The sequence below is a fragment of the Calonectris borealis genome, chromosome 3, assembly GCF_964195595.1.
Source record: "Calonectris borealis chromosome 3, bCalBor7.hap1.2, whole genome shotgun sequence".
In the NCBI taxonomy this organism is placed as follows: domain Eukaryota; kingdom Metazoa; phylum Chordata; class Aves; order Procellariiformes; family Procellariidae; genus Calonectris; species Calonectris borealis.
In genome coordinates this window covers 51,805,153-51,832,112 of record NC_134314.1, presented here as the reverse complement: position 1 = coordinate 51,832,112, position 26,960 = coordinate 51,805,153, and the positions used below count along the sequence as shown (strand labels likewise).

The 26,960-nt window shown below is 47.1% G+C and overlaps 1 protein-coding gene and 1 long non-coding RNA gene across 3 annotated transcripts in view; one reads left to right on the top strand and one right to left on the bottom strand.

Moving 5' to 3' along the window:
- Positions 1-166: 166 nt before the first annotated feature.
- Positions 167-11,532, top strand: LOC142080358 (uncharacterized). Its single transcript, XR_012672972.1, has 2 exons — positions 167-656; positions 6,041-11,532. It is a non-coding gene; the product is annotated as an uncharacterized LOC142080358 (long non-coding RNA).
- FOXO3 (forkhead box O3) overlaps positions 7,732-26,960 on the bottom strand; it is a 97,672-nt gene continuing 78,443 nt past the window's right edge. For both annotated transcript variants that reach the window (XM_075145629.1, XM_075145631.1), the window contains exons 2-3: positions 24,434-25,868; positions 7,732-11,915 (exon numbers count right to left, since the gene is read on the bottom strand). In XM_075145629.1, coding sequence (XP_075001730.1) covers positions 24,468-25,868 — 1,401 coding nt within the window. In that variant the 3' untranslated portion in view covers positions 7,732-11,915; positions 24,434-24,467. The remainder of the gene's footprint in view (positions 11,916-24,433; positions 25,869-26,960) is intronic.

Genomic DNA, 26,960 nt, shown 5'->3' with positions numbered 1-26,960 from the left:
CCCCAAGCTGCCTCTCCCCGCCGTGCCTTCTGGCATCCCTGCCTGCGCTAGCCCTGCTGCTCACGATCCGTGGGGCTTTGCTGCTTGCAAATCTTCTGGTCCAGCCCATCCTCCCTGCTGAGAGGGCCAACACGTGCCCTCAGCGGGGGAAGCTGGCCACCTCTGAAACGAACCTGACCCGCTGCAGGAACATCTGCCTTGTCCCCTGTATTTATACTTCTGGACCTTCAGATTTGCAGACATCCAGCCACGAGAGGGGTCGACAGGTGCCGGAGCATGTGGTGCCCCAAAAGGAGCACTTTCTGCACTGGTTTTCAGCAGGAAAAGGAAACCTACGGGGCAGGGGATCTTCTCCGAGCTTTGAGTCTCACCGGGAACGGGAGAGAGTGACTTCTCTTTGCAGCGAGATGTGCCTGGAGAACGAATCGGGACAACGTGCAGCCTCTCTGGGGCCAAAGGGAGACGTTAGAAAGCAGAAGGAAACCAAACACCAGACTTTTAGCAGGCGGTTGCACGACATCAATACCTCTCCGGGGTCTGGGGCACACCCTGGCTCATGCGTCAACACTCCGGGACAACATTACCCAATACCTGTTACGCTCAAACCAGGGGAAAAGATAACAATTTGCTACTGTACATAGAGACCTGTGCCTCAGGTAGGAAAGGGCAGAAGCCTCTGCGCCTTTGTTTTGTTTTGTTTTGTTTTTAAAGCTTTAAAGTTTTAACTTAAGTTAAAGTTTTAACTCTTTAAGGCAAGTCATAGGCGCATGAGGTTAGACGGGGCCTCAGGAGATCATCCTCCTGCTCTGAGGCAGGGCAAATGAAAATCCAGGCAAATATTTTGTTCTCTGGAACACCCCTAATGAAGAAGAGTCCACACCTGTAGGAAATGTGTTAATTACCCTCGTAGCTAGAACATAACCTACATTTGCTGCAGATGCAACACAGCTATGTCCTCTCCTTAGTGGGCAGGAAGGGTTTCGTTTAGTAGTCTTCTATGTAAAGGCAGTTTGTGTCCCCTCTCAACATGTTCTAACAAACAAAATCATCCTTCTCCCATAGGTCCCCATTCTCTGCTTATTCTTGTCGCTCTTCTTCAGACCGGCTCCAGCGTCCAGGACTGCCCCAGTGCCACAACACCGCAGCAGGAGCTCAGACAGTTTCTCGCTCATCGTTGCTCACAACATCTTTTTTTCCAGTGCTGCTGCTTGTGCCCCATTTGACATATGCGTAGCTGATCTCTCCTTCCTTAGCATAGTGCTGTGCACCTTTGCCTGCTGAATGTCATCTGGTTGATTCTCCCTCCCAGTTCCTCGTGGTGGCACATGGTAGCACTCCTCGTTCTGCATGAGGGCCTTGCTTAGGGTGTGGGGCACGCATCCTCCAGCTGCTGGGCTGGCTGACACACCAGCAGTCAGAGGCTGCTGCCAACTTTTGGGTTTCCAGGCCCCCATGGCCGTGGGCATCCAGCCAAGGCTGGGTGGGGCAGGCGGCATGGGGACTGGGGGACAAGTGTGGCACAAGATTAGGCTCAGAGGAGGAGGATGGGACAGGTGGGAGGGGAGATAGCGTGCAGGTCCTGCTTTGGAAACGCACATGCGAAAGCTGATAGTTGCTGAAGTGTCCGGTGGAGAACTGGTTTCTACCTCCAAATTCCTTTTCTGTGGCCACCACCTGTGGTTCTGCCAGGGGGAGGGGGGAGAGGCTGAAAACTGACATTCGGCCAAAAAGCCTGTGGGATACAACAGAAACATCCCCAGGGGAAAGGGACTGTTAGCTGGTCACCATTTCCCAACACAAGAGTCTGCATCCCGTAATGCCCTACCAAATAGGGCGGAGGGGATGCCGCTGAAGATAGTGATTTTAACTGGGGGAAGTTATCCACCTCCCCTACTCAGTTCACACTTTCAGCTGTACCTACAGTTTTATTATATTTTGAGTTTCATACATTAATTTTGTGTGAAGAAGCCGAGCACGTGTCATACGTGCACCGGGAGCTGCGCTCTGAGCAAGGCTTAGCACGTGCCCAGGGTGCGTGGTATTACAGGCCATCGTTTGCGGATGACTGTCCCATGCGCGGGGTACAAGGGTCCCCAGGGTTTGTTTCGGGTACCGTTATCAGCTGTTGCAGCAGTGTGCAGTGAATGTAGGGGTCTGTACACTTTCTCTGGTGCGGCACATACCCATGCCTGGATACCGAAAATTTGGGAGTAAACTGCTTAAACACAAACAAGGTGCTTCAGCAGTTTGGTGTAATTAAGATTTCAGATAAGAGGGGTCAGAAGAATGAAATTCTGCTCTATCCATCGCTGAATACATCTCCTTTGTTCACACCTTTATTATTATCTTGTATTCCAGGAGCCAAAGTCAACCCACCTTTAACATTTCTAGTACAGCTTCATCCTGAGACTCTTGGCATAGGGGTGATGTCTGAGACAAGGCTAGACCAAAAAGAAATGTGTGTGGACTCTGTGTGTGTGTGTACAGATATGTTAGACAATTCACCTTTAGATGGTCTTTCCTCAGCCACAAGCTCATCCAATCTGCCCGTATGATAAATTTGACCTTTGAGTTAGTCTTGAAATGCTGAACATGTGTCTACAGAGGACTGTCAATTATAGTGCAAAAGAAACAGATAAGCCTTTTGTTAGCTTAGGGATGAGGTGATCAGCATAAAATGTTCAAATTCGGTTAACCTTCAAGAGGAAAAGTTAGCGGGATTCTTGTCTCACTGAAATAGAGAGAATCAGAGCTTGTCAATTTTATTTTGCAGATTGCGGCCCAGGGAAGTATTACAGGTCACGAGTGCCAGCACTGCCGGAGGGCAGGCACCACGGCCGACTCTGTAGGTGGTTGTTCTAGGCTGCATTTGGCTGTACGAAGCTACTTCACAATATCCATTTCTCACAGAAAGGCTCGGCAGAGCACGAACAAAGAGAGACACTTTTAAAAAGAGCAAGGCACTCATTTTTTTCCCCATTCCTTTGGCTGTAGCAGTTTGCTCTGAAGTGGTGTGCTCATGTCCCTTTGAGCAGCCCTACCTGGTAAGAGGTCCACAACCTGTTTGTACTTACTCTCCGCATCTCCTGACCTTAGCAGACCTTTGAATACAGCCAGCAGTTCACATTAGCTGCAAACTTGCTATTCCGCGTGAAACAATGTTCAAGGTTTAGCCTATGTTAGGAAAAGGGGGCTGGCATAGCTAGACCAGCATACTGTGTCTTCAGACTCAGACGTAGCTTGAAGCAGCAAAAAAAAGAGCGCTTCTTGCCAGCGTAGCTGGAATGGAGTGAGTTGTATTGCCAGCGAGCGCTTGCCAGATAACTGTGCTACTCAGGTTTCTTGCTTGTATAAAAACATCATTACGAAAAATCGTATCCACAACTGACATTACTGACCCCACAAACATTTTAATACCTGGCCTTAGAAAAACAGAGAATGTAAAGAAGTCAGAGAATGAAAAAAAAAAAAGAAAAAAAGACTTATTTTCAAAGAAAAGCTCATGGGGATCAAAAGTTAGGAAGACCATTGCTGACAGCAATGGGAAACACTGGTGACTTCAGCCATGGATTGAAGAATGATTGAAGGGCATGAAGGAGTGGTTCAGGTGCCCCCAAGGCAACGTGTCATTTAAAGGGTACCATTTTATTAGGCCCTTTTCACGTGCTGCCTTATTTGCCATTCCTGTATGCCCACATCTCTTGACGTTTTCTCTGCACACACAGAGAAGCCCACTCGGAGGCATGGTCCATGAGATAGGTAAGGTGGGAGCCAGCCCCCGGCTCCTCATGCATTTCTGTGGGAAAACCAAACCGTGAGAGGCTCTCGCTAACAACAACATCATGTCATCGTCCCTAAGGCCCTTTCTCAAGAAGGGAACAAAGCTTTGGCGAGGTAAGGTGAAGAGATTGTGGAAAAGCAAAGATATTCAGGCAGGAGCTTTAAGAGGCTGGAAGTGTAGCGACAGAGTTTCAGCCAAGTCCCCCAAGACCCAGCAATTCAGGGCACTTTCTGCAGACGACTTGTCACCTTGATGTCCTCTAGTGAAAAACAGAGTGCAATGGGCTCACCCTGAAGTGCTAGCTATAGCTATGGATGAGATAGAGAAAGGGAAGCGAGGCTTTGTATTTACCTGTATCGGCTACTCCAGGGTACCTTCCCACATACCTGCTCTGACTCTGTGGTAAGCGAGTTTGCACCGACCCTTTGGTGAAAACAAGGTAGCCCACCTCACTCGGACTGCAGAGCAAACACAACTCAACTGCAAAGCGAAGACGCCCTGTACATCCACACCTGCCCTTCCCCTGTGCTACCTTCTCCTTCTAGCTGTGGTCCTAGAGGCAGAAGCTTCAGAGCAGACACCTGAAGGTAGATGCCTTCCCCAGGAAGAGACTTTGATATCTCCTAGCTCTGAAAGCCACTATAATTTTATAACTGCTCAGGCACAGTAGAGTTTTGACTTAAATTGTGGCTTTTCCATAGGAGTCTGCTGGGCTGAGTGACAGTGCATAGCAAAAACTTCTGTATAAATGAGACAGCCTCGCCATAAATTTTGCTTAACAGATGCACACTGAGGTTGAGAACACAGTTTGATACTGCAAGTATGGCTCTCAAGAGAAGTGTGAATGACAATGGGTTTCATTTAATGAGTAAAGAGACTAAGTTTTTTTTATTTTATGTCTTTTATGAATTACTTTCTAAGCACTGACTTTTCTCCAGGACATTCATCCATGAACTAGTTAATGGTGTACAAGCCTGGATAGCCTTAAATAAGAGGAGCCTATAGAGATTTAAAATAAAGCGCTGGTGGAGTATGAATTTCCTACTGAAACAGCAAATGCAACATGAGAGGCTGCCCAGACGCCAGGCCCGCCCGTCACAGCAGAGCCTGCGAAAGGCTGGACCTCGCCCTCCGGGAGGGGAAGGTGTCAGGAGCAGCATCCTCTGCTGCTCCCCAGGGAGGTCCTCCGAGGTGGCCGTGTCAATGCATAGTTTTCCTCCATCTTTTGCTTTGGAGGTCAGAGGTAGAGTACACCCGTATTTCTTAACTAGCACTTTCTAACCGATGCCGTCCTTTTCCAAGGTGGTTACAAATAGAAAAAGGATCCATTGTCCTTGCAGCAGTTGAAGCTTCAGAGAGGTCTCATGTGACACATGAATACCGGAGCAGGGTGCTGGCATCCGCCAGCTCCCTCTTTGCTCTCACTGACGTCCTCCCCATCCTCCCGCCTCGGCATCTCCCTGCACTAGCTGCGGGGTCTTACCGGGCTTACAGTGGCCCCCAGGGCGTGAAGCAGAGCCGAAGCCTGACATCCACGCGGTGCCACGCGCCACGGGTGCCGGCAGCAGCCTCGACGCCCATCAGGGTGTGCGAAGCAGGGCAGCGTGCACAGCCGGTCGGCACCGCCGCAACGCTAATCCCCGGGGAAAGGCAGCACTTGCGAATTGCCTTATGCTTTCAATTTCAGCAGAACCAAAGTTTTAAGGTATCACCTAAAAAAGAGTGATAATTGAGGGGAGGGGAATCCTGATCAGGATGGTATTTGTCTTGGAAGCTGGAAAGATTTTTATGGGATGTCATATAATTTTACTGTTTTCCCCCCATTTCACGTCATTCACAGGATATAGATATCTTTACGCCTTCATGGCAAAATGTAACATTAAAAGAATGTTACAACAGTTAGCCTCATTTAGGCCGATTGTTCCTGAATCGAGACATTTTATCTCGTTTTCTAGATTAAATCAGTTCCTTGGTATGTCATCAAAGCATCAAACAATAAAAGCAGGAGACGCTTTGTTCTAATAGGTAAATGTTGTGGCACATCCAAAACTACTGGTGTCATTAGTGTGAAAAGAAAATCCAAGTGCAAAAATAAAAAATCCAAACCAGAGTCTCTGCATTTTGTCAGACAATTCCAAAGTTTTCTAAAGATTTAAACAGCAGTAAAAAAAAAAAGCTTGTTTTTTTTTTGTTGTAATGGAATTTTCTATGTTTTGTGTTTACATGATAAAAATATTTTAATTTTTAAAAATTCCACAGGCAGAGCCAGTGGGAAAAAAGCTCTGTGGGCTGGGCCGGGCAAACAGAGAAGCGATGAGACACTGCAGAAGTCGCTGGCAGCGGGATGAATCTGTGCGCCAGCGAGAGCGGTATCTACTCCATCTGGCTTGGGCTCCGCTTCACCCGAGAAGTCCTCCTTTTGAACAGGGAGATACCAGTCATGATGACTCCACCAGAAAAAGAGGTAGCCTCCCAGATTTGCCTATCTCAATCTTCGTGAAAGCACCACTAACTTCCTTGGCAGCGGTAGCCAAACAAGAGCTGTGAAACACTGTTTTCCCTGGTCTGGTCGAACTCGCAACGCAGCGTATGTGGTGGGGAGCTCCCAAAATAGCTCTCGGTTGCCTCACCAGTCTCAGCAGCAGCTCGAAAAGCCTTTTGTCTTCTGGGACAACTTGGAGAAGTTTAAAATGTTTGGACTTATTTTGAAAGTACTCTGAAAGATAAGAACGATCTCTTCCAAGGCCGGGTGAACTGAAGGTCACAGCTAAGGCATTGCACAACACAACCGAGTAGGTTCAGCACAAAACTCGCACAGGATTTGATCAGCTCATCGTTGCTGCTGCTGCCCTGCCTAAACTCAGGTCAAAACGGAGGCCCTTCCACCCGGCACCTCACCGGGCCAAACGCTCCCATCGTTGTCCTGAATACCAGTGGGGCGATGCCACCGAGGAGGAGGACACGGGTCCTTCGCTGCCAGATCGCTGTTGGAGGAGCCTTCAGAGAAGTCAGCAAAACAGCTCCATTTCCGAGGAGAAGCTGTAATTGCTGCAGGACGAGCGCTCTCTCACTCTGGGGATGCTAACGCACGCTTCACCCCAGTCAAAGGTTACTTTCTGACTGCATCTTGTAGTATTCCAGGCTATCTCTAGTTAGGACAAAGCCTGAAGAGCTCTTCGTGCTGCAGGACTTCAGCACAACACTCCCACGGGCTTTGCACAGACGACACGGCAGTCGTCCCCCCGGAGTCGTGGGAAACCCCTCCCTGCTGCACATAAAGGCTCCTCTTTCTTGAAAATATCATTTGCTCTTGAAAAATGACTCCAAAAAACCATATACATCTGCGGCTTCCCGTCAGGGCGGGAGAAGAGTTTTTTGTCGACATGTCTCGTGTTTCTCTGCACGCTCTCCTGTGCCTTGGCCAGAGCCCTCGGTGTAACTTTCTGCTGAGTCAGGCTGCTGGTTTTCTTATCCCAAATCCCAAATGGGTGGTTTCAAGTACTCCAGGCATTTTTCAAAGACAGTTTGAACCCCAGCCAAGCCCATGGGGGGGTGTAACTCTTCTCCTGACCGATTCGCAGTTGGGCTGGTTGTCGTCCAGGACGGGCGAGCTGGGCTGCAGCTGGAGGGTGCTATTGCCATCCCAGGGGACAAACACCCCCCATTCCCCGTCCCCAAAATCAAGTGAACTTTGTGATTTTTAGCAGCAGTAAATGATCCCATTGGGGGTTATCTGACCAGCCAAACTCCGCTGGCTTGGCTGAAGAGTTGAAGTGCAGAGGCCCACGTAAATATGCGTGTAGAGACTCCAGCAGATGCAGCATCAGACCCCCTCCCCAGCCCCAAGCCCCCCACCAGCCACTTTCACCCGCTGCTCGGAAGTCACCCCCTTCCAGGTCCTGCTTTTAGATGTCCGTCCACGACGCAATGAAACAGAGCAAAAGCAAATGTGCAATGTAGAGATCCATTATGCTTTATTTACATGCGTCACCACCTCTTTTACAAACTAGATTACAATTTAAAATGGAATACACAAGGCAATATCTACTAACACCAAGTGGAGTAAGCACTGCGTCTCTACTTCGTTTGGAAAGGGGCAGGTTTTGCTCCAAAACAAACTTCCTTCCAACCTCTGTGTAGTAAGGTAGTATATTCCTCCAGGGCAGCATCTTTTTTCTTTTTTTTTTAATATAAAATCCTCAGTAAGACTGCAACATGAGAGTGTCTGCTTTCAAATGAAAGTACAAGATAGCCCAAATGAAAAGTATAAACTGTTCAGCTCTTCGGTATGTAACGACGGCCATGCGCGATAAGGCTGTGGATTTAATATTCTTCCAATTTACATGGCTTGAAACAAAAACAGATAAAACAGTTTTACAGATACTGTATACATATTTTTTCCAATCATGCAACTTTTTTTAAAAAAAAGTTAAACATGTGAAGCCAAATGTACAATCCATTTTTTCCAACCCATAGTAACGAAATGTATCTGGTCCCCCTTCGCATCTGTTGGCAATTCCTAAGGTATATCGTGTATTAGAAACACTTACGGGACACCGATTGCCAAGCAATGACATCATTTTAGAGAAATACATGACCTAAAAGGTAATTTTTTGAAGTGGTGGCACAAAAATTTCTGGAGTTAAGCAGTGGTCAACTATCCAATTATTCTCAAGAGAAAATTTTTTTACAAAATCATTAAATCAAGCCCCAAACCTGTGACTAGGAACTGCATAAACGTCACCTTTTTAGACCTTTTGCTTAGACCAAGTGTTTAAATGATACCTATGTAATTGTTCTGGACCTTTATCTGTTTTACATGGTTTCAGAAGGAAAACTTCTAGGCATAAACATGTTCAAAGACTCAAAGGCCAAATTTTCAAAAGGTAGGTTCCCAAAATTAGCCATTCAAGCCTGCATTTTGACACCTAAATAAGCGGCCCTTTGAATTCAGGGAGATTTATTTAGCACCTCTGGAGAGGAGGGCGTTTGCTGGGCACCTCAGCAGGCGCAGAGGGTGGTGACCTTCCCCTGGGCCTGGGGGGACCTGGCACCTCTCCTTCCTTCGAGAAGGGACGAGGGCAGAGCAGCTCACCCCCTGTGACCACGCTGGAGTCCCCGACGTCCGGTGCCTGACACCAGGCACTTCCATTTGAAAATTTTGGCCCCAAAAATGAGCAACAGAAACCAAACCAAACCGAAGAGGTTGGCCAAGTCCACCCCTCTTCAGCGAGTGTTGGGATCTTCTCCACAGCAGGGGCCCAAGGTGTCCCAGCCACGCCAACGGAAATGCTTTCCTTGACGCTGCTGGGAGGCAGGTTAAGCCTTTCAGCCGCTAATGCTTTTTTTTTTTTTTAAAAAAACTTCTCTGCCATTGACGGGCTGTCTCTAAATCAAGTGTTTTCCCTCCATTTTCTGAACAGAGCGGACCATGTTTTCCCTCTCATTTCTACCAGCGGGAGCTGGCTCTGTTGAACTCAAGCGGTCTCGGCTGCCGCAGCAGAGCAGAAGTTGCCCCCGTTTGGTTTAAGCTAACGGGCCTTCCCTCGCCTTTGACAAGAAATGCATCCGTACCAAGAAAAAAAATAAAAAGTTATGGATTCTGGTCACCTTGGCCTTACTATCAAGTCAGGCCTTACCGGTGCTGTCAGCAGTGCTCGGTGGTCTTCGGGCAGGCACCCCGGGTCTCAGCGGAGGCTCACCCGTGCAGGGGCCAAAGGCTGCGCCCCGGCACGGGGGGCCGCCGAGCGAGCTCTGCTGGAGCCCAGACCGCGGGGCAGGGGGACAAGCCCAGCTGCGGGGCGGCAGCCGCGGAGGAGCCTCGGGGAAAGGAGCACTGGAGGGAAGTCCTTCAGCGTACACTCGCGTTTCGGGGTGTACCAGGAGCTGAGAGCTAATGCTACGCGCCCAGAGGAGGCTGGTGATAAAGCTCTCGACCCATTTTGGTAAAAGGTGCCTGCAAACGGACTCCAACAGCAACGCGACCCTTGGCCCAGGGGACCACTGGGCCACACGAGCGTCCTGGGTAGCTGGCTGCTGACAGAGATGGGCCATGAGCATCAGCTAGCTCCAATAAATGCAATAAACTAGGCCTCACGCTGACAAATAGACCACCTCAGCGTAAAAAGAAAAGAGAAGTTTTTTTAAAAGGCAAACGATAAACCCTTGGCTGCTTGGAAGAGTTGATATGCTACAGGGCTACGATAACCACAACTGCACAGAGTCTACAAAGTCATAACTGCGGGGAGAAACCAAGAAGTGCATCTTTACGAGAGAACAGCTTGGGGGCCACGATACAAAAACAAAACTTCCATCACACTAGGAGCTGTTGTTTCACCAATATCACCTCAGGGACCTGGAAAGTAAGGAGCGAGGAAGGGCCCACGAATGCTTGTGTGTGTGTGTGTGCGCGCGCGCGCGTGCATGACTCTGCATGTGCGGTGGCAGTGGCGAGAGGGAGTCACTCCACATTGCATGGGACACGGGTCCGTGGGAACTCATGCACTGAGACTCTGGGTTAAAATGCTAGTTTGTTTTCCTAACATCCATGCATAATGATCCATTTCTGTACATAATAAAATATATTTATACATTTATATGCATAATGCTTTTATGCAAAGAAAAAGAACTTCATATATCGCTTTGGAGAATTATGTATACACTGTCCTATTCAGAACCTCTTCATACCGAGTTCCTATGTACCATTGGTGTCTTCCCCTCTTTTTTTGTATCCCTCCCCCCCCAAGATACTAAGAAAAAGTAATCAAACTTTCCAGATTATAGAGAGGATCTATACAGCACCATACCTTTTATTCATTATTATTATTAATTATTCATTTTACAAAAGAAAATCTTAGAAGCAAAATATATAAAACTGCCTTGTCTTTCAGTGTCATTTATCCTGTTACAATCTATGCTCATATGAAAAGCCATTTGTATGATACTGTAACCTTGCCATTCCCTCTCCTGCTTCTTCTGCCACAACGGATTATACATAATGAGAAGGAAAAAATAATCAAGGATATGTCCAAAACAAAAAAAAAAAGTATCACTGATGCAGCAACACACCTTGCAATGACCTGTGCCTCAACTCCTGGCGTTGCCACTGCAAGTCACCTGCCGATGCCCAGCCTCTATGCTTAGCTTTTCTGCTAAATGGCGTATTTCCCTTAATTTTCGCTTTTTCAAACACATCTTTACAGGTGGCTACGTTCAACTTGTCTGGCATCTCAGCTTATAACTCCTTACCAGCTCGCTGCAGTAGTAGGGGCAGCCCTGCTAACATAAGGCAGGAGGGGAGCCTGCTCCGGCGGGCAGCAAACGGGCTCCTGCCTCCGTGCACGTGCGGGCAACGGCACCCGCTGTCAGTCCGTCCTCACGAGCCAAGAGGCAAACTCACCGGCTTCCCTTGTTTTGCAATCAACCCTGGTTTGATGCTTATGGAAAACAGGGGTGTACCATTAAATTTAAGGAAAGAATAAGAAAGAAACAAACAAACCAACCCAACAAACAAACAGACCACACACATCACCTCTCTCTGGAATTCAGCCGGTTGGTTGGTTAGCAAACGCTGTATATTCAGAAAACCCTGACGCCTGAGCAGTGTTGGGTTATGATAATTTCCTTGCACGTGCGCAGTACTTCAGATTCCCCAGGGAGAGAAAGCAAAAATGGTCAAAAATCTAAGGAAATCAAACTGGAGGTTGTAGGGGGGAGGGTGGGCAGTCGAGGAAAACCTCCAAAAAGAAAAGCCAACTTAAAGCATCCCATAAACCATTAATATATTGAAACACCACATACTCATTGACAAGTAACTACTGTAAAGGCTACACAGTGTGTTCTCAACAGGATGGTGCTGAACATTGTCTCCACAGCAGGTGCTTGGCCATCCCAGAAAAGGAAGATTTTGCATACTTCAGAGTAAGTTCAATTCCCCAAAAAAAGAGAAAAAAAAAAAAAAGAAAAAAAAAAGGAGGATCGTCACTCTGGTAAGGGGCCTATTAACAGTCTGCTTCGTTAGGAAAATAATGCAGGGTTCACAAAGGTCGTAAGCTGTAAACAGTATCACTGTCCACTTGCTGACAGCAGATTTGGCAAAGGGTTCTCTCTCTACATCTCGTGTCAGTTTGAGGGCCTGGAGAGGAAGAAGAAAAAGAAGAAAAGACAGTGAGACTGCTGCATGTAGAAAAAAACACAACAAAAAAGGCAACCAAGCAAACCCCCAAACCCAAAATCAGCTTACACTGACAAGCAATTTTGACTTGTTTGTACCTAGAAGCTTGAAACTTATAGCAAGGAATAAGTTACACCGTGACGCTGCCTGAAGATGTTTCTCCCTTGCCAAGGTTTGAGTGTGCTTCTTTGCTGGCTTAGCTGCTCCCAAGCAGGAAAGAAAAAACCCTCTCTCCAAAGAAAAACAATGGCTAAGTCTGATTTACAGAAACCCAGCGCATCATTTATTTGTTGAGCGTATTTCCAAATGAAGCATGGAAGGATCCTCCAGCTTTTCTCCATTTTTCACAATCACCCTTTCTCAGCATCACCAAAAGGCTCGACAAATCTTCCCTCAGCAGTTGATATCAACCACCACCCTTGAAGGACAGCCAAAGGAGGCTGCTCAAGAGAAGCAGCAAGTAGCCACGCATTTCAGTTCGGACTTTGGAGTTCTCCATTTCACTGCTCAATATGACACACCGTCAACAGACAGGGTCCACCCAGCTTTGAAAACAGGGTCAGGGTCCAGCTTATTCTGTAGTCACGAAACTTCTCTGCAGAGGGAATGACTCTGGAAAGACACCTTGGATGCCGCATGGAGAAGACTACAAAAGGACACCGAAAGTAGGTAAAACACTGAAAACAGAGGAATATTTCAACCAAGGGGGCCAAGGAGCCAGGTTTTTAAGGTGCTCAGTGGCTTAAAGATATAGGCAGGAACCAAGTAGGGTTTTGGAAAGTATGTACATTTAAACATTCCCATGAAATCCTTTCACATCTTCAGAAAGCCCACTTGGTAGCCATCCGTGTTGCTGGGCATGTAACTTCTGGCTCTGAAATGGCTTCTGAAACCAGGGCTTACTCCCCCACACCACTTACAGCCTGTTGAGGATTTTCCCCGAGATGAATGATTGGTGATTTTTTTATACAATGTGAGAACAAGGGGACACTTGCTGAAACCAAAAAGGCATTTGAGTTGATTACAGGAATGTCTTTACTCTCAAAAGATCCTGGTATCAGGCACCCTCATGAAAAATGGTGGATTTAGGGGGACTGCTGGATTAATCCAGACCAGCATCTCCTGCAAGCGGATCACTCAAAGGCTGTCACGAGATAACTCTCCATCACTGCCCCTCTCCTTTCTAAGGTGCCAGGCACTGATCCTATGATAACATTTTATTAAAATGACCTATTCTGATAATGCTAAATGATTGATGGAAATTTAATCATTTTGTCTCATGGTTATTAGAGCAACAGCGTGACAGCTGCTCACTGCGCCATTAGGGGAGAACTTCATTCAGCACAGCAGACAGATTGCGTGTTTCACCCAAACAAAATTTGGCTTTAGCATTAATTATGTGAAGGGGTTTGGGGTAGACCGTTTTGTGAATAAAGGGATTTCCAACTGGATCAACATATTGATTTCTTCATTTTCAAAGGGCAAATTAACGTTAGCCATTCGTTAATGTGACTGCCTGGCAATGACTCCATTTGGTTAAGTGTGTCCTGATGGCCGTAACAAGGTCAGCAGAAGATACCCAGACAGGCCTGGTAGCCCCCAGTAAAACCTGGCTAGTGGCTTGTATGCAGCTCAAACATGTGCATGCCCTTTTCTCCTCTTCTCCTTAAAGCCTTAGCACCAGGAGGGCTGGAAGCGGGTGACTTCCCAAAGTGCAACCTCATCCGAAGGCAAGGCTCGGGTCCTGCACGCCGCAGCCCGGCAAGCCGGCTCACTCTCATGCAGCCACCAGTTACGCTGAGTGCAGGCTTAACTTTGGCATGTGTAAGAAGTCTTGCTGACTTTGAATGGAGCTATTAATTAAAAATAAACAAGTACAGAAACTCACAATGAAGTATCAGAGTAATGTTTAACGTTTAAATTACAAATGTATGTAAAATATTATACTATGAAACAAAGTGACAAGAGAAAAAAGTGGAGGATGGATGATGATAAGCATCATTTGTGGAAGTGGCACTGCCCGATATTTTTTCCTGAGGACACCTGTCCTTCAGACAGTGCCGACGTTTAGGAGACAGACGCACAGCTGCAGTGAAACTTGCTCATAGCAGAACCAAACCATGCTCCATTTTCACAGCTCTGTTTACATGGACTTTGCAAATGGATTAAAAAATGAAAAGAAGTAGATCAAAGTCTTAAGCTGCCTGCCTTCAAATTACCCCATTAAAGTCCGTAACAGACCCGCATGCTCTCGCTTTCTGTCTCGCCTCTCATTAACAAAAAGCCTCTGTTAACCCTGAGTTAGCAGCCTGCTGCTTCACAGCAATGAAACCTGTATCAGGCAGGGAAGCAAGCACTCCAGTTACATCTTCATTTATCAGCGGTCCTCAACAATAATTGATCCTCTCTCCCTGCCCCCAAATATCTCCAGCTGCATCCTGAGCCACCACGAGGTTTTCTCCTATTCCCGACAGCCGTGGGAAAAGCTCATCCGCTGGAGTGTCACCCTGAATTTGCAGAGGCAGATGGGGTTTCTCCTCTGGTGAGCCAGGACGATGCTGTCCTCTAAGGGCAACACGCAGCTCTCCAGGTAAAGTACTCCAGTCCCCACTTTATTCTTTTTCCTGGCCTTCACTACTGGGTGCTGTTTTGGGGGATAAGAAATATAAGCACAGGGAGTGATGAAAAAAATATATAGAACAGAGGTCAAGGAGGGATACAAGAAAGGTGAAGTCTAGCAGGGCTAGTGGGTTAGGGCAGCATTTGCTAACTTGCCACGGCAAAGGCACAGAGCCCCCTCTTACATGTGGCATGGTTTCTTGTTTCTTAGGCTGGGGGAACTTCCAAAAGGGCACAACTGGAAAACATCATCTGCCTGTACTTCTTAAGCCACTCCCTGGGAAATTCAGTAGTCCCATGAAAAGCTCCTCTGCCAAACCTGAAGCCCATTTTCAATCATCAGGGAGTGGAAAGGAAGGAGGAATTTTAGACTTTCTCTCGAAGTTTCTTAGACTTCCTTTTCTTAAGACTTTCTTCTGAAGAAAGTGAAGGCTTTCTTTTGGAGTGCAATCTTCACAACTATATTGATACCTGGGCTCTGTCACGCATGCACTGAAAGTAGAGGCAATTCTACTTTGGCTGTTTTGACCCCCTGGGTACAGAAGGCTGGAACAAGATACATCTGCTGGACATAAGAAGAATCCACAGTACTGTATCAAGCTATAGCATATGCAAGCATACATGCACGCAGTTGGTGAAAATAATGACTTTAAAGCAGAAATTGAAAAAGCAGCAAGTGAGGGGTGAGGACAAACTCCCGCTTTGTCATGTCCCACAGACATTTTGAACCCTAGATGCTAAACCCGTTTATCCTATTTGGTGGAAGAGTGTAAAGCAAAAAGGCAAGTATTTCTGTATTTTCTAATTCTTCAGCTTGCAAGCAATTATGTGGGAGATGAGATGCCCCTTTCTTCTGTCCTTTTCTCTGCCCCATCCTCTACCTTGCAACTGACCAGTTACAAATGCTACTCTTGCTTTACTCTGTGGCCGAGCTCTTGGTTGTGATTTCCCTCCAGCATTTCCTCATCTCTGTCTCACATCATTCCATCCCTTAACCGGATGGCCATCTCCCAAGCCCCACGCCAGTTCGTGCACCATCAGAGCAGCTCTGAAGGATCATCTGCCGCCTGTTGCTTTCTCCCTTTGATTCCCAACGATGCCAATTATGCAGCACTGGAAATTTCTTCAGAATAGAAAGGTGACGCATCGATGCTCCCCAGAGCGAGGCACAGATAACGTGCACTGGTGGTAAGTTTATCAGTAAGCTAACATAACAATCAGCACATACAGTTTTCTGTTAAAAGGGAAGTTATGTGTTCCTTTACGTAATTATGGTATGAGAAACCACGCTACCAACACACAGCTCCTCTGTATGGTGGCCTACCAAGGACCTTCTGATTTGGCTGGAAGGCTTGTTGAGTGGATCACATCTTGAAAAATATCACCACTTAGAGGTGTGTAAAACAAGTGTTTTCCCTGGGCACCACTCCGTAATGACCCCCCAGGGACAGGAAATCCCAGTAACTACTTTTACTCTCCAGAGACTGGGGATACAAAAGTTTTGAAGGAAACCTGCATCCTTTAGTGACAAATGTACATTCAGTCTAGTGCCTCTGTCCCTTGATTTGTCATCGCCGCCAGCAGTACAGCTTCTACTCCAAAACGGGGGCAGGCTCAAAAAGCAAGACTTGATTAGGTATGAGTACAAGTTAATATTCTGCCTGACATCTTCACAGCTCAAGACTGAAGAATACACAGTATTTGTTTAGAAACAAATAAGGAAGATAACTATTGTGGCCAATCCTTCTATAATGACAAAATTGCAGCATGAGATTTTTCTGTTCAAGCAGAATAAAAATTAGGAATCCCGATGCCATGGCAGGTATGTCACAGTGGCACCCTACAGGCTTAGCGTACGCTGCACTAGGATGGCACCGTGCTGAGAGACAACGCTGAGGTCAGGGTGTGAAGCCCAAGGAGAAAAAAGAGCTGGCAACGACATATTTTCTTTCTAAGGCCTGAACTTTCAGGCATGTTGCAACTTCACTTTTTCTCTTTAAATTCTACTCATAAAAATAGATCTTTTCCAGCTCAGACTCGGGGACAGAGAGTGAGGGAGAAGGATGGAAAGAGGAAGAACGCCAGTACAGAACTAAGACTTAGGGGAGCTAAAAAGTTGGTGTGCTGGTACTTGCGCAGGCACGTAAAGCACAAAAGTGTCTCTTTTCCTTCTGTTGCTGCTCTTCCACTCCAAGAAACATTGCACACCATAGCAGACAACCAAGTATTTTGGAAGTAAATGTAACTGAAGACAGCAGATCGTTCTCTCACCCTTATCAGCTCCCTGGGACAAAAGGCTTGCCCAGAACTGTAGTGAGGTGCCACAACTGTTGATATGCATGTTATTCTGATATCCCAGTTGTCTACAGAATCACAGAAAAGTCCAGCCTGGAAGGGACTTAACATCATCTGGCCCAACCTTCTGTTGCAGGCAGGGTCTTAGGTTAGGGCCCTGTCAAGCCAAGTCTGGAATATTTCCAGCAAGGGAGAGTCCACCACTCCTCTGGGCAGTTCACTTTATCCTCAAAGATGGGTAAGGTCCCTTCTACCCATTTTACAGATGAAAAGGAGACACCCAGAAAGAAATTGGTCCACTCATGCTCACACGCTTAAAAGTAGATCAGCTTTTCCTAATGTATCAGGACCTGATACTGAACAACTAAATTCACAGGAAATTCTGCACTTGCTTGCAGGAGGAGCAGGCACACGCAGACTCCACATGTCCATAAGTCATTGTGTTATTGCCCATACAAGACGACCATATGCTGCTACACTTGTTTTTACACCTACAGACATGTCAGCATGCAGTTATGCTGGCTTTCCAGCGCAAGCACTGCTGATACCCAATTGCTGTTGAGAACCATCACATCTGGCTAGGTTCAGTCCTCTGCCCTGGCCAACGGAGAAGAGTTTAGATACAGGACATCATCTCTCTACAAAGTCTCCAGGCTTCTTACTTGACAACTTTATGGTGAATTTTATCCCCTGCCTTTTATTCAGGGGCCTGAGGACTAGGGTGGAAATCCTGCCAGTTACGGATGACACTGCCATGACATCAGCCTGGGTGTTCAGCACAGCACCTTTTAGGCAGGATGCTGTTGGACTAGAGGAAGAAGGCCAAAAATGCTTTCAAAATACATCTTCTGTTAGGGGTAAAGTACATTGACTGGAATAACGGTGCTGTCTTTAGGCACTCGGGAGCACTGGGAAAGAGACCTCTACTGCGGATCTGAAAAGGATGGATAACTACTGCATCTGTGCAAGACCAGAGAAGGATTTTGCTTGCACTTCTGAATCTGAAGAGTAAGAGCCGCTTTTTAGAGTAAAAGGTACCTGCATGGCTGGAAACATCCTGAATTATGGGTTTGTAGTGCTATGGAAATGTGTTATGTACTCTTTATTCTGAATGTCTTTATAAAGAGTTTCTTTTTCTCTGTCAGGTACCAAGTCTATTTTAAAAACATCCTCCCTGCTATGGCGTCTTCTCATTTTCCTCTGCAGTTAAGTTGAAAATGACAGGCCAATAATGCTCACATAGGTCATACAAAAGGATTTCCACCATGTTGATATAAGGCAGGACATCCTCTATCATGACTTACAAGTGGTAGAAAAGGCAAGAGAGGGAAGGTCCTTCCTCAAAACCAGATTTTCTCTTCATTTGTATGAAATCAATTACCCATGAAAGCCAGGAGAAGCAGTTTGCAAAAGCAGGCAGAACAAGGGAAAAACAATGGGCAAGATATTCAGCTCAGCTGTGAAAGTGCATAAACGCAGGCCATTCTCCACAGCATCATCTGGGAAAAGCGGCTTTTTTCCTGGAGTAACTGCAGACAACCACGGCTACACAGCAGCCTCCGCTACCTGAGCTGCGTCTCCGTCCCATTACCGCTCAGCAGATGTCTGCTCCGCCAGACTCCAACAACTGCCACCCTGCGTGGTAATCTGAGTGGAAAAGCTGATTAAATAGCTCCCATAGACTGGACCAGAGCGGAGCGTTCCACCACCCAGCCACAGGTACCTGATTTAGTGGGGTCAGTGTCCCCACGCACCGTGTGGGACTCGATCAGGGGCAGTGCTGACGGGAGCATCCTGCTGGAGACTCTCCACCAGCGGCACCGGGAGCCGGGGGGGGCATTGCGTGAGCATCCTTCCTTCATCCTCCTTCCCCAGGCCAGGAGAGAAAGGCTGGCTATTTACATACGGTACTACTCAAATATGTGCACTCCTGCTGGCCCACGCTATACCTGTGCTCTTTGGCTGTCATCGACACAAGACTTGAACCTCTCCAGCTGTCAGCTCATCGCCTTGGCTGAGTGCTGAATTGCTATGAAAAAAGATCTTGACCTTTCCTCAGGTGCATGACGCTATGTTTCTAAAAAGGATCTCTTATTACGCACTTCTTCAAGAAAATGTGTTTTTAGGGGGCTATTTAAAAGTCTGGCACAAAAGAAGGAAAGAAAAAAGAAAAACCACCTGTAACCATCCCAGCTGTCAGGCCACAGCACGTCTGGGGACCAACACTGATCTGCCCCTCTAAACAATCATTATGGCTCATTCACATGAAAAAGACGATTTGTGAAGACTCATTCTGTAATAAAACCCGCGTGCTGCCGATCCAGGCAGGAAAGCACTGGGGAGACTAGTTGATGCGGGCTGTTCTAAAAATATCAGTTTGTGCTGTCATCTGGTGAGAGTATGTCATCCTGTAATCTTGGCATCTGCAGGGACAGCAAGTTTCTGCCTAATTATTGCTGCTGAATCACATGACAAAGCATGAGGTACTAAAAAATATATCTATATAAAACACCAACAGAAGAACACCCAAACCACAGGATCAGACCACTGTCCTGGCTTCAGCTGCTGTACACTCACAACACAAACCTGTGGATGCAATTCTGTTTTTTACAGATATTTCTCCTCGGTTAATAAAACCCCAGAACATAAACCCAGATTAAAAAAACACCAAAACCAAAAAGCCCTACTCCCAGAAGTAGTGAGCGATTCATCATGTTTGTGTGTTAGCTCCTGCTGCCTTCACGCAGCAAAAGCCACAGCATCCCTGCAAGCATAGGACTGGCCCCTGACTGCAAGGGGCTTCGAGGGGCACTGCGGCCAGCGGGACTGCATGGGGGGCAGCCCCAGTGGGGTTTGCCCAGTTTTCCCCTCTCCTCCTGCCCAGCAGCCACGAGCACCGAGTTTGCTCCCATGCCGCTGGTGTGCGCCCAGGGAGCGAGGAGCCTGCTCGGGGCAGGCCCTCCTTGGAGTTAATGGGATCCCTGTTCCCAGCGAAATACGTTTTCTACATAGATATTTTTGTTCAAAGACTAAACTTGGCGTGCGTGATGTTCAGCTAGTCACAAAACCACCTTTCAAAACTTGGGCTGGCTGAAACAACACTTAAATGTTAGAAGCGCGCCACCGCCTTAACCACTAACCTGTTAGAAATGGAGCAGAAAAATTTGCTGCTCCTGAATTTCCTTTAGATTTCTTAAAGGCAGCCAGCCCCATCTTGGCTCCAAGTAAGAAACCTGCCAGCCCTACCCCTAAGACCTCATTTTTGAAAATAAGAGAGCAAGAAGCACAGCTATGGTCCTGAGGCTGTCAGCACCCTCAGGCAAGAGGTCCACCAGTTCTGGTTTCCGCATTTCAGCTTTAATGAACAGAAAACAAGCTTTCTGGTAAAGAGTAAAAATCATCTTCCTCGTGGCATATTGTCCAGAGGTCTCCAATTCGAAACTTCATCCAAATGGAGATCTTTTCACTATCTACTACAATATTTGAGATGGTATTGTAGTGAACAGTAAGTCATCCTCAGACCTATGCATTCGTCTTTGGCATGAATTTTACCCAGAAACAGGTTGAACGCCAATTAACAAATCGGCAAGTAGTCCAAACTGATACGGACTAATGAAATACCATTTTGTTATGCTTCCTAGGATTTTGCTTTATCAGAGATGTTAATCATCAAATTGTGCGAACATTACATGACGTTGCTATTCGTAGCTTGTGCACTCTACTGCTACAGTAAGATGATGCGGGACCTAGATGATGCTACGGCAAAACGAGTGACTTCAACTGATCTGTGAAGTATTTTACTTGTAATTTTCGAACAAGTCAACGTGACTCCAGCACAGCTCTGTTACAGAGCCCAGAGGCATCCTGCTAAACGGCACATTGAAATCTCTCTCAGAAGATGCAGCTAGATGAGTTTTTCAGATGGTGAAACCAGCTCAAGAAGTTCCTGCCCTGCTTGCGCTGAGCCATCCTCCACCCCCTGCCCAAGCCCTGCCAGCATCGCTGCCTGCGCAGTGCCGTTGTAAAATGGATCACTGAAACAACTGAAATAAAAACAACTTCTTGGATGGGTTTTGATGCCGGAGGAAATGTTTGCGCAAGTGGTAGCTGATCATCAGCTTCTGACCTTCCAGGCAGCAGTAAATGCCCCGAATAGTCTCCCCTGCCACTCTGTTTGGGACTACTCTTTGGTGAATGCCAAGTCCCTTGGGACTCGCCAGCTGAGAAGGACCACAGAGCAAAGTGCAGAGTTGTGAGAACCCCGGGCTGAGAGAGGACCCATTAATTTCAAAATAAAAGGTATTCTAGAGACAGGCAAGGGAATAGTGACATCTTTATTTATTGATAAACAAGCTGAAAAACCAAGGTGATGATTATCTGAGTGGGTGGAGGGCATATCCAGTGCTCTTGGGAAACAGGCAGCGATAGAGGAACAAAGCCCCAGACAGCTTAAGAGGGGAAAATTATGGCTGAGTGAATAAAGCAAGAAAAAAGCATATTGATTTTCTCCTTTCTTTCTTGTAAGAGAAAAAAACCAAAACAAACCCAAATTCACTTATACGCCTTAATTACAGCCCTCTGAAAGGCTGGGCATAGCCAGCCTCAGGGGCACAGGGCCAGCACGGTGGGACCGGGCAAGGCTCTCTCCAGGGACCATGCACAGGCTTACGTGCAGCAAACGTGCACAGCCACTAAACCCGCAATGGTGGTGCCTTCTGCAAGAGTTTTTTCACTTCCCCTATAAAGAAACTGTAGTTGATTTTCTTCCAAAGTAAACCCCCCTCTATACCTACAGTAAGTATAAACTAAATACCTATGTATTTGGCTTCTTTCTTTTCTTCCCGAAAACTGACTCCAACATTTCTCTTATTTTTCATAGAAAACACAGCACTCACTATTCCCAGGTATGCCAATAACCCATTGTAACTGCTTCTGCCTGCCTGCAAAATGCACCTGGCCACCCTCGTGAAACAGATTTAGCGTGAGCAAGCGCCAGGCTGCTCTGCTGAAAGCGTTCCCCAGCCTTCAAGCCTGTAAAGATTCATTATTGGGATCATCAACACTGCAGAGAGAAGATTTTAATTCAGGGATCCCTAGTGCTACAGCGAAGTGGAGAAGTAACCGAGAAAGCAATTCAGAACGATTGCATCCGATGTCAAGCGAGGCACCTCTATCAAAATACGAGATGCTCATAGGGAGGCAAACTCTCAAACAGCACTGCTTAACAGACGAGGAAGGTTGCATGATGAACCAGCTCAGCAGAAATCATCTGTGCTTGCACCTGATACCGGAGGCACGCCACAACAGCCGGTTCACTTGTCAGAGAGAGGGAAAGACGCTTCCACAGATGACTGGACAGTAATCCGCCGAGGAGAGCTGTCTCGTTAATAAATCTGTCCTCTGCAATGAGACTCCGCTCACACAGATGTGTCAGTTCCTTTATTCAGAGGGAGCAGCCTGAAAAAGATCACGGCGGCTATGCTTTCCGTGAATGGCACAGACCGGGGTGAAGAGGCAGCGGTGAGCATGGGTGAGGAGGTGGCGTGGTGTGCCTCCTCCGCACTGCCTAGGCAGGTCTCCCTGCAGCCGTCTTCTACCTATACACAGGAAATGAAGATACGAAAGCAGGAGGCTGCCCTATTTTGCCTGTGTCAAGCAAAGCTGTCAATAACATCTATTTTTTAGGCCCCATTTGGTACATTGTACTGTCGGATGTTTCACAGCGATGAAGTTCCTATGGCCTTTTTTTTTTCACCTCATGCAAAAAGGGTTTCTAGATCCAAACAGCTCATGCACCTGGAGGAAGAGAGAACTGACCAGCAAGTGTGGCCTTCTGCAAGTTTTTGCTTCCTGGTTCATGAGCCAATTCTTTTTTTAACCCTTTCCTTTCTTAAGTTACCCAGCACTGGAACTGAAGGAAAACCAAAATTCAGCTCTGGCACTGGCCTTGCCAAGCTGCCGTCCCGTGCAGGGTCAGCGGGACGTGGCGTCCTCTACAGCCCACCTCCACAGCCCGTCCCCTGGCCATGTACTGCAGCGCTCTCGCTTTGAGCGAAAGAACCAGAGGAAATCCTCCCACTGACAGAGAAAGGACTGTGCAAACCAACCACTCCACCGGAGCGAGGCAGCTTTGCAGAACGACTGAAAGGAGGACTCCTGTGCAGCCTTGTTCTCCCTCACAGACAGCAGATCACAGCACACGTCTCCTGCGGTGCTCCATACACACAGGAAGACATTCAGGAGGTTCGCCACTGCTGCTCACCTACTGCAAAGCTTCCCCTTGAACATCTAACTGTGAAACAGAGATGAAAACTCAATTAAAGATGAAAGGGGCAAATTATGCACCGTAAAGTCAAACAACACTGATTCCTTCTTTCCATCCTTCATACAGAAAATAAGAAAGTTGGAAGTAAGTTGCAAACTGAATGAATGCCTCGTTTAACCTCACCACTGGGATACTCTACATACTATTCTGAAGTTAAAAGAACACTTTCAATAATTTATAGCCAACGTTTTATCCTACCATATTTTGAAGTCTACTCCCTTATACTAATAAATAAACAAAGGAGAAAGGGCACTTTCTGTGGCACCTACCCCATGAGTCAGTGAATATGTACGTGTGAGCAGGCAGAGGTATGGGCAGGAGCCTGCAGAATCACAAAAGGATGACAGAAACAATGTTTACAAGTTCAAATGCCCCCAGCTGTGGAAAAGAAGCAATGGAAGAAAACACATCAATCTGGAAGAAATTAATCTGAAGAGTCTAACATTTGAAAAGCACCTATGTCAGAACCCAAACCTACAGATATTCTCTTGGTGGAGTCCAAAAGAAAATGATACCCCCAGTCCTGGGGGGAACCAATGATTTTTACATATTTAAAACATTAAACCCAGAACATTCCTGGGACCAGGATCCCACCTTTGGTATTTCAATATACAATTCCTCCATTTGCTCATTTTTTTTTGCCAAGAAATACAATTAAAAAAAAACCCCAAACAACTCCTCTAGTGTTGCTGTACCACAGCAGCAATACAACTCTAATTCAGTCCAGATCTGTCGCACACACCCAATCCTTGGTGCGTGCACTGATCCTGCAAAGACGCTCTTTCTCCTCCCCTGCAGTACTATTGCTCCACTGACTGCACAGCCCCTTGCCCCGTCCCTATGTAACACAGCTTGGCTACGTGCGACATGGGCTGCAGAGAAGGATCCATCTGTTGTGACTTCAAAGAAGACAAGTTGGAGCTCTGCGATTCCTAAAACCCACAAATACTCCACTTTGGTTTGCCTGATTTGTCATTAACATTTCTCATGCCTAAATTAAGAAGGACGCATAGCATCAGATGCGTGCTGACAGTGTTGCAGCCGAACAGCTTTTATAGCTTAGCCTCGTTTCCCTCCACACCTCCAAATGTTTCTTGGTTGCGCCTGCTGCATACCAACACATAGCAAGCCATCACAAGCCAAATTAATGTTATTAGTGTGCACTAACTATTAAGTGTTCGGTGCAAACTCCAATAAAACTAAGGAACCAAGTATTTTACCACATCTACGGGGCACTGACCTGTTTGCCCATTTTCCCTGTTCTCAAAGATCCTTCAGCCTGGTACCCAACTCTGTGATGAAGCCTGTTTAGCACCAGTGAAGTTCCCCACATTCAGACTGACAACGTTCTGAGCTGAGATGAGGGAATCAAAGTTAAAATCCAGCCCATCTGCATCCATGAGTTCACTGCGGATAATGGACTCCATGTCACACTCCAGGCTCCCATTGAAAATATCCAGGTCCAAGTCACTTGGGAATTTCTCATGTCCCATGACCGGGAGGTTCACGCTAGAGGAGTACAAAGAGGAGCCTGAGAGCGGGTCAGAAAGTGTTTGCATAGACTGATTGACAGGTGACTGCTGATGTTTGGTGGATCCCAAGCTGTTCGAGTCACTCAAGCCTATGTTACTGATGGAATTGGACAAGGCACGGCTGCCACTAAGAGAGGAGTTGTGGGACTGGTGCTGGTGATGAGGCAGGCTCTGATTGACCAGACCACCCTGGCTGGACTGTGCGGCAAACGACATCATGGGGTCGTTGCGGAGCATTATATTCCTGCGGGAATTCTGGGCGGACACAGCTGTGCTGGCTTGTGACATGAGTGGGTCAGACTGTGTCATCATGACATCGCTGTGACTAAGTGCATCAGAGGCGAGGAGATCCTGCAGTGTCTGGTTGTTGTAATGAGAAATGGAAGAGAAGGTGGCCTGCTTGTTCTCCTGAATGGTCTGCATGGGTGACTGGCGGAGGGAATTCAGGGACGATGGCCCGAACACAGCGTTGTTGAAACTACTTGACGGGGAACCCAGCCCCGAACCTTTGGAACCATACGGAAAACTGGAGCTTCTCTGCATTATCCCTCCTGTGGGCGACTGCTGGGAGGGAGGGAGTGTTATATTGTCCAAGAGATCATCCATGAGGTTATCTGTCAGTCCATCGTTCAAATTCATTGTCCCAGCCATATCAGTCAACCTAGGCAACTCCACAGTACACGGTTTGTTTACCGACGGGGACAAGCTCGATGGACTACTGTACAGCATGGGAGAAAGTGGAGCGTCGTCATCTTGAACATCATCTAGTTCGGTGCTCGCCAAAATCGGTGACAAGCGGCCACTGATCGTACTGGCGTTTGAATTTGTACGGGAGCGAAAATCTGTCCATGCATCCAGCTCGTCGCTGCTGCGGGAGGTGGGACTCCCTGGCCACTTGGAGAGCTGAGAAGGGCTGTCCTCGCTCGTCTCCTGGGCAGTCTGCAGGGCTGCCTTTTTCTTAGCCGCCCGCCCTCTGCTCTTCGTGTACTTGTTGCTGTTGTCCATCGACACAGCACGTCTCCGGGGTGCCTTGCCGCCTTTTCCACCGTCTGGATTGATCATCCACCAAGAGCTTTTCCCGGTGCCTTCATTCTGCACCCTGACGAATCGGCTATGGAGTGACAAGTTGTGCCGGATCGAATTCTGCAGGAAAGGAATAAAACAAAATGTCAAGATCAGCACCCCTCTTCTTTTGCTACCCAAATCTCGATCACAAAACCACCATTACATGAAAACAGCAACATGAATAAAAGCACTGGGCCCTCTTGGACAGCAACATGGGTTTCTTGGGTGGCGGATACCAGAGGGCTGGAGCATGACTGCAGCATGGTAGCATGCTGCTGCCAAGCAAGCCCCGTGCTTGCACTAGCTGTGCATTCCTGGTGCCCGTCTTTACACCCCCAAAAGCTGCATCCCAAGGAAAGGAGTGTGACACAGCTCCATTCCTGCTAGCAAGGAGCTAGACATTTCTCCCTTACTTTTGACTCAGGACAAACCTCTATACTATCAGCAATCTTGCCATTGGTTCCTTGAAATAAAAACTGCAAAGACACTGCAAAAATCTGGAGGGGTAGTCACACTCATCGCAGCCTCTGCAAATGTCTTTTTAGTTCTTCATGGGCATGCGTGTTGTGTATTTGTTATAATAATTCTTCAGAAAACTGCAAGTGCTGTTGCTCCTCTCCCACGGGCACTCTGTGCATGACTAAGCTGTACTTTCTTGATTAGAGGCATCAGAATTACGCCCGTACCACAGCCAGCCAGCTGTCCCCTTGCTATAGTATCCTCACAGTCTTCAAAACATGATGTGACACAGTACACGACGATATCCCTGTCCCTGTAAGCTGCTAGATACAGAGTTGTATAAAGTTGCTGTACACATTTGGATACCCTGTCCTGTACAGGATGCTACGAAATGCAGTACTTCCAGGGGAGCCCGTGCACACTCTGCTCTTGCATATTACCCACTTGCACTCATCAGCAACATCTACCGTCCAAAAACCACACTGGCTCAAACCAATATTAATCACCCCAGAATGAGAAAGCGGCAGAGAAAACCAGCCCATGGTAGCCTTAATGAAATGACTCCAGATTTAAACGAAAATAACTGAGATGAAAATCCCACTCCACTCATCCTGATGATCTTGGGCTTAAAATATGGCTCAAAGAAAGGACAAGCAAGTAGTATTCGTCAGTGAGAATGCTTCCAGGTTTTGGTTTTTTTTTTTCCCATGT